This window comes from Amblyraja radiata, chromosome 31, assembly GCF_010909765.2.
Source record: "Amblyraja radiata isolate CabotCenter1 chromosome 31, sAmbRad1.1.pri, whole genome shotgun sequence".
In the NCBI taxonomy this organism is placed as follows: Eukaryota; Metazoa; Chordata; class Chondrichthyes; order Rajiformes; family Rajidae; genus Amblyraja; species Amblyraja radiata.
The window spans coordinates 13,070,483-13,085,297 of record NC_045986.1 but is presented as its reverse complement, the minus strand read 5'-3'; the positions used below and the strand labels follow the sequence as shown (position 1 = coordinate 13,085,297).

Sequence of the window (14,815 nt, the reverse complement as noted above, 5' to 3'; positions counted from 1 at the left end):
GAGGGGGAATGTACCTGTGCATGTATGTGACTGGATTAGGAGTAGGGGGAAAAGATCACATGAACCTCTGCCTTCATTCAACCAGCCCAGACCTGCCCCTGAACTTCCTCCCCTCGCATCCATCCAGGATTCCCATCAGTCCTTCCAGGTGAGACAGAGGTTCATGTACACCTCATGCACTGCATCTGCTGTTCACGATGGGCCTCTTGTACATCAGCGAGACCAAGCATAGACTCGGCGACCGTTTCACTGAACACTTACGCTTGGTCCACCAAGGTCTGTTAGATCTCCCTGTTGCTGACCATTTTAACTCCCCTTCCCATTCCCACACTGACCTTTCTGTTCTGCACCTCCCCCAAGGCCAGAGTGAGGGCACACGCAATCTGAAGGAGCAGCACCTCATATTCAACTTGGATAGCTTACAACTCAATGGTGTGAACGTTGAGTGGTTCAATTCTAGGTACCTGTCTCACACCTTCCTTGCTTATCTCTGGCTTTTGTTCCAACCAGCTGTCTATCAAACCCCCCCCCCCCCCCCCCGAAACAAATGTCCGATCCACGATTAATCCACGATTAATGCGACTTTCTCCGTCTGTGGTCAATCTGTGGATTTTTTTGCCACAGAAGCCTATGACGGCCAGGTCAGAGATAGATAGATTCTTGATTGGTACGGGTGTCAGAGGTTATGGGGAAAATGGGGTTAGGAGGGAGTGATAGGTCGGCCAAAATTGAATGGCGGAGTAGACTTGATGGGCCGAATGGCCTAATTCTACACCTATCCCTTGTGACCTTATGAATGCACGACATTTGTAAGCTGCCTGCCCCTTTACCCTGCATGTTTTACAAGAGACTCTGTTTCTCCTCCAGTGCCTCGGGTTACAATTGCGTTGTATATGGCTGAGAGCGTGGTTATTCTCCAAACACCTGGCACATCAGCAGAGACTTCAATTCCAGTCTGACGTTTCAAGGCCACTTGCGTCCTTCAGTATATTTTTTCCAGCTGCAGGGTCTCCCTTCTCCCCCGTTGCCAAGTGCCGGCTGACTTGTGTTTCTGCCGCACTATTGACAATCTTTTCAGAACACCTTCATGCACAATATATCCATGGAATTGCTTTTCTTAGTTACAGTAGAAACATTTTCCTACCCCCCCCCCCCTCCCCCTCCCCCCCTTGACGTGTGACACATTGCAACCATTTCTTCCAGAGTAAATCCTGGTTGTGGAAGTCTTTGGGATATCGGGAAGGTGCCATTATGTATGGAGGGAATGGTTAGGGTCATACTTCCCTTTTAACTCCCCTCGTTCCCATCCCTCCCTTCCTCCCTCTCTCCCTCCCTCCCTCCCATCCCATCTCCACCCTTTCCTCCAGCTTTACACTTCTCTTCTTATCCAAAACCCTTTTGCCTCCAACCACTGTCACTTACCCCACCTACCTGTCAACCATCCTCACCTGTATCCACCTATCACTTGCCAGACTCTGTCCTGCCCCCACCTCTCTCTTCCTGCTTTCCCTCCCCCAATAGATAAATAGTGACCCCTGACTCTCAGTCTGAAGAAGGGTCTCGACCCGAAACGTCACCCATTCCTTTTCTCCAGAGATGCTGCCTGTCCCGTTGAGTTACTCCAGCATTTTGTGTCTAACGTCAGTTTATACCAGCATCTACAGTTCCTTCCTCTACATTCCCTCCCCCAATTCCAGTCTGAAGAAGCATCCCAACCTGAAACATCGCCTGTCCGTCCACAGTTGCTGCCTGAACTACCGAGTTCCTCCAGGACTTTGTCTTTAGCTCAAGATTACAGCAGCTGCAGTCTCTTGTATCTCCTTCCTCCTTATAGTATCAATAAGTCCAAGTCACGAGCTGCTTTCCTAACCACTTTCTCCATATTTAATGGCACCTTCCCGATATTCCAAAGAGTTTCAGAGCCAAGAAATTGCCCTGGAAAAATGGTTGCCTTGTGTCACACATCAAGTCAGTTCTGAAGATGTTGATGGGAGAATCGACTCGAGACTGATCACTGGAAGTACATAAGATCGACACAAAACGCTGGAGTGACTCAGCGAGACAGTCAGCATCTTTGGAGCGAAGGAATGGGTGACGTTTCAGGACAAGACCCTTCTTCAGACTGAGTCAGGGGAGAGGGAGATACAGAGATAATAATAATAATGGATGGGATTTATATAGCGCCTTTCTAATACTCAAGGCGCTTTACATCGCATTATTCATTCACTCCTCAGTCACACTCGGTGGTGGTGAGCTACTTCTGTAGCCACAGCTGCCCTGGGGCAGACTGACGGAAGCGTGGCTGCCATTCTGCGCCTACGGCCCCTCCGACCACCACCAATCACTCACACACATTCACACACATTCACACACAGGCAAAGGTGGGTGAAGTGTCTTGCCCAAGGACACAACGACAGTATGCACTCCAAGCGGGATTCGAACCGGCCACCTTCCGGTCGCCAGCCGAACACTTAGCCCATTGTGCCATCTGTCGTCCCAAGAGATAAGGAAGTGCAAGGTGTGAAAACTAGACAAAGGGGGATGGTGATCAAGGGAGATGTAGAATAGATCATTGTTAGCTCGGAGAAGCTAACAACAAAGCAAACAGAGATAAAATGTAATCGAGGACAGTCAGACTAGTCGGAGAACTGGGAAGGGGGAGGGATGGAGAGAGAGGGAAAGTAAGAGTTTCTTGAAGTTCGAGAAGTCTATGTTCATACCGCTGGGGTGTAAGCTGCCCAAGCGAAATGTGAAGTGTTGTTCCTGAGAGAACGTGCTCCTCGTCGATTAACAGTGGGAGATGTGCGCCATCCATCTGCACAACACCAGCAAATCGACAAAGACAGGAAATCAACAGCAACGAGCAGCCTTGCCCTTGGCTCGTCACCTCGTGCGGCAGAGAGCAAGCCCTGCAAGGTTGCCCTCCCCCACGGGAGAGAAGCTGATCTCCTCAGCATCGATCCTGGTCGGCTGGCCCTCAAACCTGAGCTGGCAGCACCACCGGCTACACTGCCTTGCTATTTCTCAGCTCTTTCTGGCTGGGAAATCATAGAACAGAGAACGTCAGGTGGCGCAGCGGTAGAGTTGCTGCCTTACAGTTCCAGAGACCTGAGGTGGATCTTAACCATGCCTGGTGCTGTCTACATGGAGTTTGCATGTTCTCCGTGTGACTGCATGGGTATTCCTCTGGGTCCTCCGGTTCCTCCACCCCCTTCCCATTACAAAGCCGTACTGACTCCCCCCCCCCCCCCCCCCCCAAAAAAAAATCTTTGCACATCCCCAATCCTTTCCACTCGTCACTTTAATTTCATATTTAATGTATCTTGTGTTTTATGACTAAATTGGAAGATAAATTTCCCTCCTGGGATAAATAGAGTTCTATCATATCATATTGTTTGCGGTTTGGGACGGCACAGTCACGCAGCTGCAGATTTGCTGAGTTCCAGCGCCAGGGCACTGAGTTCGATCCTAACCATGCCTGGTGCTGTCTGCATGGAGTTTGCACGTTCTCCCTGTGACCACGTGAGTTTTCTCCAGGCGTTTCCGCGCTGTATCTCTAATCGAGACTAAACTCTGAACAGTGACAATAAACCAAAACTTTTTTTTCCCCTTGTTTTCGTTTCGGGTCGGGCTGTTTGAATAAGGCTCTTGACCCAAAACGTTGACTGTCCGTTCCCTCCCCAGATGCTGCCTGACCTGCTCGAGTTCCCCCAGCACTCTGTGTTTTGTTAGGGAATTGTGGGTGATGGTGTACTTTAGACTTTAGAGATACAGCGCGGAACGAGGCCCTTCAGCCCACCGCGCCGACCAGCAATCACCCTGTGCCGCACCAACCAACGATCACCGTGTACACTAACTCTATCCTACACACTAGGGACCAGTTACGATTTAACCAAAGCAAATTAACCTACAAACCTTGACGTCTTTGGAGTGTGGGAGGAAACCGGAGCACACGGAGAAAACTCACACAGTCGCGGGGAGAAACGTACAAACTGCGTACAGACAGTCGGGATCGAACCCGGGGCTCTGGCGCTGTGAGGCAGCAAGTCTACCACTGCGCCACCGTGCCACACCTGGACTGGTTCAGAAGAGGAAATGAGACCAGGGGGAGATCAGCTACGATCATCGTAAACTACGGGGCAGGTTCAGGGGCTGAGTAGATGCAAGGGGCAAGGTCGGGGCAGTGCCTTTGCTGTTTGTGGGAATTTGTTGTATTGTATTTAGCTGCCTCATTTCCCACAAAATCACAGGAATTGCACTCCAACAAGAATTTAACATGTGATTTCCTCACATCATAAAAGGCTCTGCAAAAATTATAGTCTAATTTAACAGCAAATTCTCCTTGTCTTACTAAACCTCATGCTTATATGTTGGAGTCCATTTCTAATCATTGCATTTCTGTAAAGCCAAGAGAAATATTTTTCATCCGAGTTAAAGCATTTTATGTATAAATTTGTTGCTGACAAACTGTATACGATACGATAGAACTTTATTTATCCCAGGAGGGAAATTGATCTGCCAACAGCCATAAAAAGATGAAACACATGAAACATGAAATTGAAGTGACGAGTGGCAAGGATTGGGGAGGGGAGTCAGTCTACCCCAAGGCAGAGGTATATGGTGATTGGGATCCTTGTTGACGAGGAACTAGACTGAAATTTCCAGATTTTATGTAAACAAAACATGTGACTCTGGTAATAGGTAACCAGGAAGATATTGTTAAGATTATTCACAATACTTCAACTCCCCAATTATGTCAGTCAACCTCTCCACCCAATCTCTGATCCACCCTTTGATTCCCTTTTCCCCGGTCCCAGTACCTTGTCCCGCGTTTAGAGGTGTCTAAGATCACGAGGGGAATGGATAGGCTGAATAGGAGATGCCAGAGAGTAATGGTGGATGGTTGTTTGTCAGGTTGGAGGCCAGTGACGAGTGGGGTGCCACAGGGATCTGTGTTGGGTCCACTGTTGTTTGTCATGTACATCAATGATCTGGACGATGGTGTGGTAAATTGGATTAGTAAGTATGCAGATGATACTAAGATAGGTGGGGTTGCGGGTAATGAAGTAGAGTTTCAAAGTCTACAGAGAGATTTATGCCAGTTGGAAGAGTGGGCTGAAAGATGGCAGATGGAGTTTAATGCTGATAAGTGTGAGGTGCTACATCTTGGCAGGACAAATCAAAATAGGACGTACATGGTAAATGGTAGGGAATTAAAGAATGTAGGTGAACAGAGGGATCTGGGAATAACTGTGCACAGTTCCATGAAAGTGGAATCTCATGTAGATAGGGTGGTAAAGAAAGTTTTTGGTGTGCTGGCCTTTATAAATCAGAGCATTGAGTATAGAAGTTGGGATGTAATGTTAAAAGTGTACAAGGCATTGGTGAGGCCAATTCTGGAGTATGGTGTACAATTTTGGTCGCCTAATTATAGGAAGGATGTCAACAAAATAGAGAGAGTACAGAGGAGATTTACTAGAATGTTGCCTGGGTTTCAGCAACTAAGTTACAGAGAAAGGTTGAACAAGTTAGGGCTTTATTCTTTGGAGCGCAGAAGGTTAAGGGGGGACTTGATAGATGTTTTTAAAATGATGAGAGGGATAGACAGAGTTGACGTGGAAAAGCTTTTCCCACTGAGAGTAGGGAAGATTCAAACAAGGGGACATGACTTGAGAATTAAGGGACTGAAGTTTAGGGGTAACATGAGGGGGAACTTCTTTACTCAGAGAGTGGTAGCTGTGTGGAATGAGCTTCCAGTGAAGGTGGTGGAGGCAGGTTCGTTTTTATCATTTAAAAATAAATTGGATAGTTATATGGATGGGAAAGGAATGGAGGGTTATGGTCTGAGCGCAGGTATATGGGACTAGGGGAGATTATGTGTTCGGCACGGACTAGAGGGGTCGAGATGGCCTGTTTCCGTGCTGTAATTGTTATATGGTTATATGGTTATATGATAGGGTAAAAACACAGCCTTTTACCCAGAATAAAGGCATCAAGAACTAGAAGGCATAGGGTTTAGGGTGAGAAGGGGGGGAAAGATTTAATAGGAACACAAGGGGCGACATGTGGAACGAGCTGCCAGAGGAGGTAGTTGGGGAAGGTACTATAACAACATTTATAAGGTATTTGGACAGGGATGTAATGCTGAGGCTCTATATGGTGCTGGTCAGGCCGCTTTTGGAATATTGTGAGCAATTTTAGGCACCAAATCTGAGGAAGGATGTGCTAGCCCTGTAGAGGGTCCAGACGAGGTTTACAAGAATGATCCCAGGAATGAGTGGGTTAACCTATGATGAGCGTTTGACGGCACTGGGCCTGTCCTCGCTGCAGTTTAGAAGAATGAGGGCAGACCTCATTGAAACATACAGAATAGTAAAAGGCTTGGATAGAGTGAATGTGGAGAGAATGTTTCCACTAGTAGGAGAGTCTAGGACTAGAGGTCACAGCCTCAGAATTAAAGGACGTTCTTTTAGGAAGGAGATGAAGCGGAATTTCATTAGTCAGAGGGTGGTGAATCTGTGGAATCCTTTGCCACAGAAGGATGTGGAGGCCAAGTCAATGGATATTTTTAAAGCAGAGAGAGACAGATTCTTGATCAGTACGGGTGTCAGGGGTTATGGGGAGAAGATAGGAGAATGGGGTTAGGAGGGAGAGATAGATCAGCCATGATTGAATGGCGGTGTAGACGTGATGGGCCAAATGGCCTCATTCTGCTCCTATCACCTATGGCCTTGTGACCTTATGACAGGTAGATGAACAGGAAAGACTTGGAGGGATATTGGCCAAGTGCAGGCAGGTGGGACTAATGTAGATGGGAAATCATGGTCGGCGCGGGCAAGTTGGGCTTAAAGGCCTGTTTCCCTGAAGTATGGCTATGACGAGAAATAGAATACAGAGCCGTACAGCACATAAACAGGCCCTTTGGCCCACGATACTTATGTTGACCATGATGCTACTTTCAGGAATTCTTATCTGTTTCTCTCTTCACAGGTGCTGGCTGCTGCTATTTCCACCAAAAGGAAACTGATGAAGGAACACAGCGGGTCAGGCAGCATCTGTGACGGGGATGGATGGATGACGTTTCAGGGTGTGTGGTGTTTGGTGTGTGTATATATATATATATATGTGTGTGGGTCCGTGTCCGTGTCCATCTATATGTGTGTATGTATATGTGTGTGTATATATATATATATATATACAGTGGCTTGCAAAAGTATTCATACCCCTTGAACCTTTCCACATTTTGTCATGTTACAACCACAAACGTAAATGTATTTTATTGGGATTTTATGTGATAGACCAACACAAAGTGGTGCATAATTGTGAAGTGGAAGGAAAATGATACATGGTTTACAAATTTTTTTACAAATAAAAAACTGAAAAGTGTGGCGTGCAAAAGTATTCAGCCCCCCCTGAGTCAATACTTTGTTAAACCACCTTTCGCTGCAATTACAGCTGCAAGTCTTTTGGGGTATGTCTCTACCAGCTTTGCACATCTAGAGACTGAAATTTTTGCCCATTCTTCTTTGCAAAATAGCTCAAGCTCAGTCAGATTGGATGGAGAGCATCTGTGAACAGCAATTTTCAATCTTGCCAGAGATTCTCAATTGGATTTAGGTCTGGACTTTGACTGGGCCATTCTAACACATGAATATGATTTGATCTAAACCATTCCATTGTAGCTCTGGCTGTATGTTTAGGGTCGTTGTCCTGCTGGAAGGTGAACCTCCGCCCCAGTCTCAAGTCTTTTGCAGACTCTAACAGGTTTTCTTCTAAGATTGCCCTGTATTTGGCTCCATCCCATCAACTCTGACCAGCTTCCCTGTCACTGCTGAAAAAAAGCATCCCCACAGCATGATGCTGCCACCACCATGTTTCACAGTGGGGATGGTGTGTTCAGGGTGATGTGCAGTGTTAGTTTTCCGCCACACATAGCATTTTACATTTAGGCCAAAAACTTCAATTTTGGTCTCATCTGACCAGAGCACCTTCCTCCACATGTTTGCTGTGTCCCCCACATGGCTTGTGGCAAACTGCAAACGGGACTTCTTATGGCTTTTTTTCAACAATGGTTTTCTTCTTGCCACTCTTCCATAAAGGCCCGATTTGTGGAGTGCACGACTAATAGTTGTCCTGTGGACAGATTCTCCCACCTGAGCTGTGGATCTCTGCAGCTCCTCCAGAGTTACCATGGCTGCTTCTCTGATCAATGCTCTCCTTGCCCGGCCTGTCAGTTTAGGTGGACAGCCATGTCTTGGTAGGTTTGCAGTTGTGCCATACTCTTTCCATTTTCGGATGATGGATTGAACAGTGCTCCGTGAGATGTTCAAAGCTTGGGATATTTTTTTATAACCTAACCCTGCTTTAAACTTCTCCACAACTTTATCCCTGACCTGTCTGGTGTGTTCCTTGGGCTTCATGATGCTGTTTGTTCACTAATGTTCTCTAACAAACCTCTGAGGCCTTCACAGAACAGCTGTATTTATACTGAGATTAGATTACACACAAGTGGACTCTATTTACTAATTAGGTGACTTCTGAAGGCAATTGGTTGCACTGGATTTTATTTAGGGGTATCAGAGTAAAGGGGGCTGAATACTTTTGCACGCCACACTTTTCAGTTTTTTATTTGTAAAAAAATTTGAAAACCATGTATCATTTTCCTTCCACTTCACAATTATGCGCCACTTTGTGTTGGTCTATCACATAAAATCCCAATAAAATACATTTACGTTTGTGGTTGTAACGTGACAAAATGTGGAAAAGTTCAAGGGGTATGAATACTTTTGCAAGCCACTGTATGTGTGTGTGTGTGTCCCTGTCCGTGTATGTATGTCCATCCCTGTGTGTGGGTAGACACAAAATGCTGGAGTAATTCAGTGGGACAGGCAGCATCTCTGGAGAAAAGGAATGGGCGACGTTTTGGGTCGAGACCCTTTTTGTGTGAGTGTGTGTGTATGTGTGTGTGTGAGAGCGTGTGTATATATATATAGAGTCCATACACAGAGCGATGGACACACACACACACACACACACACACACACACATACACGCACACACAGGGATAGACACACACATATACACATACATAGGCACAGCCATACACTGTACATATATATATATATATATATATATATATGTACAGTGTATGGCTGTATGTATGTGTATATGTGTGTGTCTGTATGTGTGTGTGTGTGTGTGTGTGTGTGTGTGTGTGTGTGTGTGTGTGTGTGTGTGTGTGTGTGTGTGTGTGTGTGTGTCCATCGCTCTGTGTATCTGCAGACTGCTCATTCCTTATCCAGGCCCAGTGACTCAGAATATTTTTCCCTGCTCAAAGAAAGCCAAGGTAAATGAAATCAAGCAGACAAACCCCTCAACATGAGCCGGCTACTGGATGAGAGAGGGTTTTTTTTTTTCTCTTCTCCTAGCCACAGGGGGAAAATAAACTCATTAAAAGATCGTACGCTTTTGTGAATGATGATGCCTTGATCTCTGCATCCTGTATGGATCTGGAGTGACAAAAAAATAAACCCTCTTTATTTGAATGGTGAATGACACACAACTATAGCCGGAGGAAGAACAAGGCACCCAAATGTCACACATGGACTAGTCGGAGCTTTGTCTATTTCCCTGGGTACCTTACAGTAGAGAAGCCAACACGATCGCTCACATTCGTTGGACCCCGATGTGAGAACCGGATTGATTTATATTCCAGACGCATATGCCGCCGTGATAGTTTATAAATGAAACCCTTTCTTCAATGCAATCATACACATAAATTGATGCAGCTCCAAGCATTTGAGGAATAAATGTAATGGATACTCACAGAGCAGCTGCTGGAAGATGTATCCACAATGTATCCACTTATCACCCCCCCCCCTCCCCGAGTCCCGCCTCCCGCCGCTGCTGATTGGTCCGATGACGTCAATCAGCCGCTGGCTAGCACCGCGATTGGCTGTCCCTCCTGTCCATCACAAGGGGCGTCATGCTCTTCAAGGAAACATGCATCAGTGTGGGAAGGAACTGCAGATACTGCTCTCTGATCTCTGGTGTACACCGAATGCTGGAGTAACTCAGCGGGACAGGCAGCATCTCTGGAGAGAAGGACATAGGTGACGTTTCGGGTCGAGACCCTTGAAGGGTCACCCATTCCTTCTCTCCTGAGATGCTGCCTTGTCCCGCTGAGTTACTCCAGCAATTTGTGTCTGCCGTGTATCTATTTAGATTGCCTTGTAATCTGCAATGGGCCAGATTTTCATTTCACTGCCTTTTATCAATCAGGCGTTCCCATGTTTTTAATTACAGCATGCAAGGAGGAGGTGGGTGGGTGGGTTTGGGCAGAGAGGAAGAGGAGAGCAGGCTGCACTTTATATAGCAGGGCAGGGTTTTATACTGAAGCAATAACCTCAAGGTGCTCGTAAGAGTGTAGGGAAGGAACTGCAGATGCTGGTTTACACCGAAGACACACACCAAATGCTGGAGTAACTCAACGGGACAGGCAGCATCTCTGGAGGGAAGGAAATAGGTGACGTTTCGGGTCGAAACCCTTCTTCAGACTGGAGAAGGGTCTCGACCCGAAACGTCACCCGCTCCTTCTCTCCAGAGATGCTGCCTGACCCGCTCAGTTACTCCAGCATTTTGTGTCAATCTCCTAACAACAACAAAAAACTCACATCCATTCAATCCCAATGAGACGCATATTTAACCTTCATATTTCACCAATTTCCTTATGTGGAAGGTGTTCATTCCAAAAACAAATCACATGGATTGTGTTATATTCAGGGCTGGGAAGAAAACCTAACACTGTGGACTGGGTTAAATTAAAGCCTCCGGGGAAAGTGTTGGAGAACATGAACAGGTTTTTAAACAGGCGTTGGCCACGTTTGGTGGGCTGACTGGGATGCAGTTTAACAAACTGCAGTTTCCCCAGGTCTCTTAAACGCACCCTGCAACTCCCTTCACCGACCCGCCGCCACACTCACACTCACATTCACACTCACACTCACACCCCTTGCAGGCGGATAGCCCATTTTCGGGCTCGTGAAAGGGAAACAAAGCAAAGCTACGTTTCAGCCCACACTCGTCCTGCGAGCGGCCACTTCTCTCTCCCGGCGTAATAGATGCTGAATACAATCAGGGCAACCCTTCCATCACGTACATGTCGGATGTTGCCATAACAAGTGATCGCACGATAAACACAGGGAGAACAGCGTCCGATTCGCAACGATACTTGGCTTGTATCGCTATCGGTTACTAACAGTCACCCCTCCCCCTCCCCTCCCACTGACATCCAAAATAAAACAAAACTGGAGTTTTAACCTGAAGATCGCGCATCCAGTTCTCCAGTGTCTCCGATCAGAGAGATATAGAGGTCAGGGACTGTCCCGAATGCAGAACCCAATCGCTGTAAAGAGAATTCCTTGTGCAGTCTCCCAGCCCAGACACCAACACAATGCCATTTTGATTTAAGGGCGCACGGTATTGAGCGTTGCTAGCGCATGACATCATTATATAATGGGTGTCAGGGGTTATGGGGCGAAGGCAGGAGGATGGGGTTGAGTGAGAAAGATAGATCAGCCACGATTGAACGGCGGAGTAGACTTGATGGGCCGAATGGCCCAATTCTGCCCCCAATCTGAATGGCCCAATTCTGCCCCAAGTTCATTTCACTGCACTCTATTGTGTATGTGATGAATGAATCTGATTGATTGATTGATTGATTGATCACTTATGGACTATTAGTTCGCTCACAGGCATCGGCCAGACGGGCATTCATTTCCCGTCAGTAAAAGTGTCCTTTGAACTGACTTCAACGCTGAGCAACTTCAACGCAGGTAAACCAATTCTGGAAATAAAGATCACCAATTTAAAAGATCCCATTGAAAAATTCCTTCTCTCATCAATAATTAGCCACCATAATGCCTAACCACCGACCAGTGGGAACAACAAATGTTAGTTAGATCGCCTCCTCTGAAGAAGGATCCAGACACGAAACGTTGCTTGTCCATTCCCTCCACAGATGCTGCCTGATCCGCTGAGTTCTTCAAGCACTTTGCGTTTTATATTGGTCCGCCGGGTTTGGTTTGACCGCAGAAGGAGCGGTGCTCGCTGTAATGAGGTGCAGAGCATGGAGGAAGGAAAGACAATGTCAAGAACCAAGGATACCACCATCCCTGTACCCAAGTCGCTTGTGTGGACGTGGCGTGAGTTTAGTCTAATCAGTAATCGGGTCGAGACTCAAAAAGGGTCACGACCCAAAACGTCGCCCATTCCTTCTCTCCAGCGATGCTGTCTGTCCGGCTGAGTTACTCCTGTATTTTGTGTCTATCTACAATAGATTTGGTACTGCCAAGTAGACAAAGCATATACATATGTACACGCACGTGTTATAAGTATGCACCCAAGCTGGATTTTGCTGACTAACGTAAAACACAGAAGTTCCGTCACTGTATCTGACATGACTGAATCATTGTATCAGGATGACAAATCTATCTGAGTAGGAAAATCAAAAATGAACTAACTTGACATTTTTGAAAAGCTGCAGAGATTGGAATCTGCAAATAAAACTAAAAACATTGAAACCACTCAGCAGATCAAGCAGCAACTGTGGAAAAAGAAACAGAATTACAGTTTCAGGTCTGGACCGTACTCCAGGGCTGAGAAAGAGGAAATCCAAAAATCCAATGACAGTTGTCTTCCCCACCCCCCCACCCCCTCTCTTTCCCATCACTAATGAATGGTCCAGACCTGCAATTAAGGGATTGGACAGGCTAGATGCAGGAAAATGTTCCCCATGTTGGGGGAGTCCAGAACCAGGGGTCACAGTTTAAGAATAAGGCGTAGGCCATTTAGGACTGAGATGAGGAAAAACTTCTTCACCCAGAGAGCTGTGAATCTGTGGAATTCTCTGCCACAGAAGGCAGTGGAGGCCAATTCACTGGATGTATTCAAGAGGGAGTCAGATTTAGCTCCTAGGGCTAAAGGAATCAAGGGATATGGGGAGAAAGCAAGAACGGGGTACGGATTTTAGATGATCAGCCATGATCATATTGAATGGCAGTGTTGGCTCAAAGGGCCGAATGGCCTATTCCTGCACCTATTTTTCCATGCAATGTCGTGGATCAGTAATGTTGATTAGTAAGCATGTCAGGAGATATGGGGAGAAGGCAGGAGAATGGGGTTGAGAGAGAAAGATAGATCAGCCTTGATTGAATGGCGGAGTAGACTTGATGGGCCTAACGGGCTAATTCTGCTCCTAGAACTTATGAACTGTTTCGCTCTGCACAGAGGCTGCCAGGCCGGCTGAGCGTTTCAGCATTTTCTGTTTTCATTATCGTTGAGTCTAATTCCTCTTTAGTGAACTCCGCATGAAATCCAGAAGCAGAATTGATCCCGCAAGATTCCCGGATATTTATACAAGAGCATCGCTTCCCTCACCTGTGCCTTTCAAGATCATCTGAAGATCATCGAGGATCATCCTAGAGTCTGAGGAAAGGTCTCAACCTGAAACGTCACCCGTCCACGCTTGCCTCCTGACCAGCCAAGTTACTCCAACACGTTGTGTCTTTTTAAAAAAATAAACCAGCAACTACTGCTCCCCATCTGTGATTCCTGTTTTGAGTCTGAAGAAGAATCCCGACCCGCAATGTCACCTACCCATGTTCTCCAGAGATACTGCTTAACCCACTGGATTACTCCAGCACTTTGTGTCTTTTTTTTTGTAACAACTGAAGTAAATTTTGAAACTAAATATTAATAAAATGTTAATTGTCATGGACAGACTATAAACACCTAAATCGCTTCACAATAATTAAGAATGTTAACTGAAGGGAAAATGTGTTGGGAGTGTAGAAGGGGTTTATTAAAATGGTTCCTGTTAGATGGAGAAACAGCAGATGAAGTTCTTCCTGCGATATAGTAGGTGTTTTCAGTTCAGATTCCAGCATCAGTAATGGGAAAGAGAGCATCGTGTTCTACATCGTATTAGACACAAAAAGCTGGAGTAACTCAGCGGGTCAGACAGCATCTCTGGAGAAAAGGAATAGGTGACATTTCATGTCGAGACCCTTCTTCAGACTACACCGTATTGATGTTATCGGGTTGCAGTGCTTCTTCATTGGAGAAGAGGAAATATGTTTCAAATTACTTAGATAATAGCTATAGCATGGAAAACAAGAAGTTTCTTCCATCAAGTCTGCCCAGCCCAATGTAAGAATCCTCTATCTGATCCCACTCCTCCAAGCTCCTCATAATGTAGCAAACCCCTGTCGTTCAGATGCGCACCCTGCTTCACATTGAACACTACAATTGAATCCGTTCCCACTGCCCCCCGACAGAGCATTCCGCAGCCTAATCACATGTTATGTGAAACAATATTTTCTAAAGTCATTTTTGGTCCTTTTGCAATTCTCGTCCACTCTACATCCACTGTTTCTCTCGTTCACTAAATCTGCTCCCTTCCTAATGTTAAATGCCACTGCTACCTATGTGAAATGAACTTTTGAGCCCAGATTGGTCTAATCAGCCACCCTTACACACTTCACATCACTATAGACTAGATGCCATGGTCTTACTCAAGAGAAGGTGAGCAAGGACGAAGCATAGTTTATAATGTACAGGACAATAGATTTGATAGTACTGAGTAGACAAAGCATACAATGTTGAGTTGAGTTTAGTTTATTGTCATGTGTACCGAGGTACAGTGAAAAGCCTTTGTTGCTTGTTCCACCAGCCAGTGGAAAAACAATACATGATTACAATCGAGCTATCTACGGTGTTCTGATACATGATAAAGGGAATAACGTGAATTACGTTT

General features: G+C 46.1%; 1 protein-coding gene across 1 annotated transcript in view; it reads right to left on the bottom strand.

The window, feature by feature from the left end:
- Positions 1-11,468, bottom strand: part of klhl17 (kelch like family member 17) — a 61,945-nt gene extending 50,477 nt beyond the window's left edge. The window contains exon 1 of the mRNA XM_033047872.1: positions 11,320-11,468. Coding sequence (XP_032903763.1) covers positions 11,320-11,334 — 15 coding nt within the window. The 5' untranslated portion in view covers positions 11,335-11,468. The remainder of the gene's footprint in view (positions 1-11,319) is intronic.
- Positions 11,469-14,815: the final 3,347 nt, after the last annotated feature.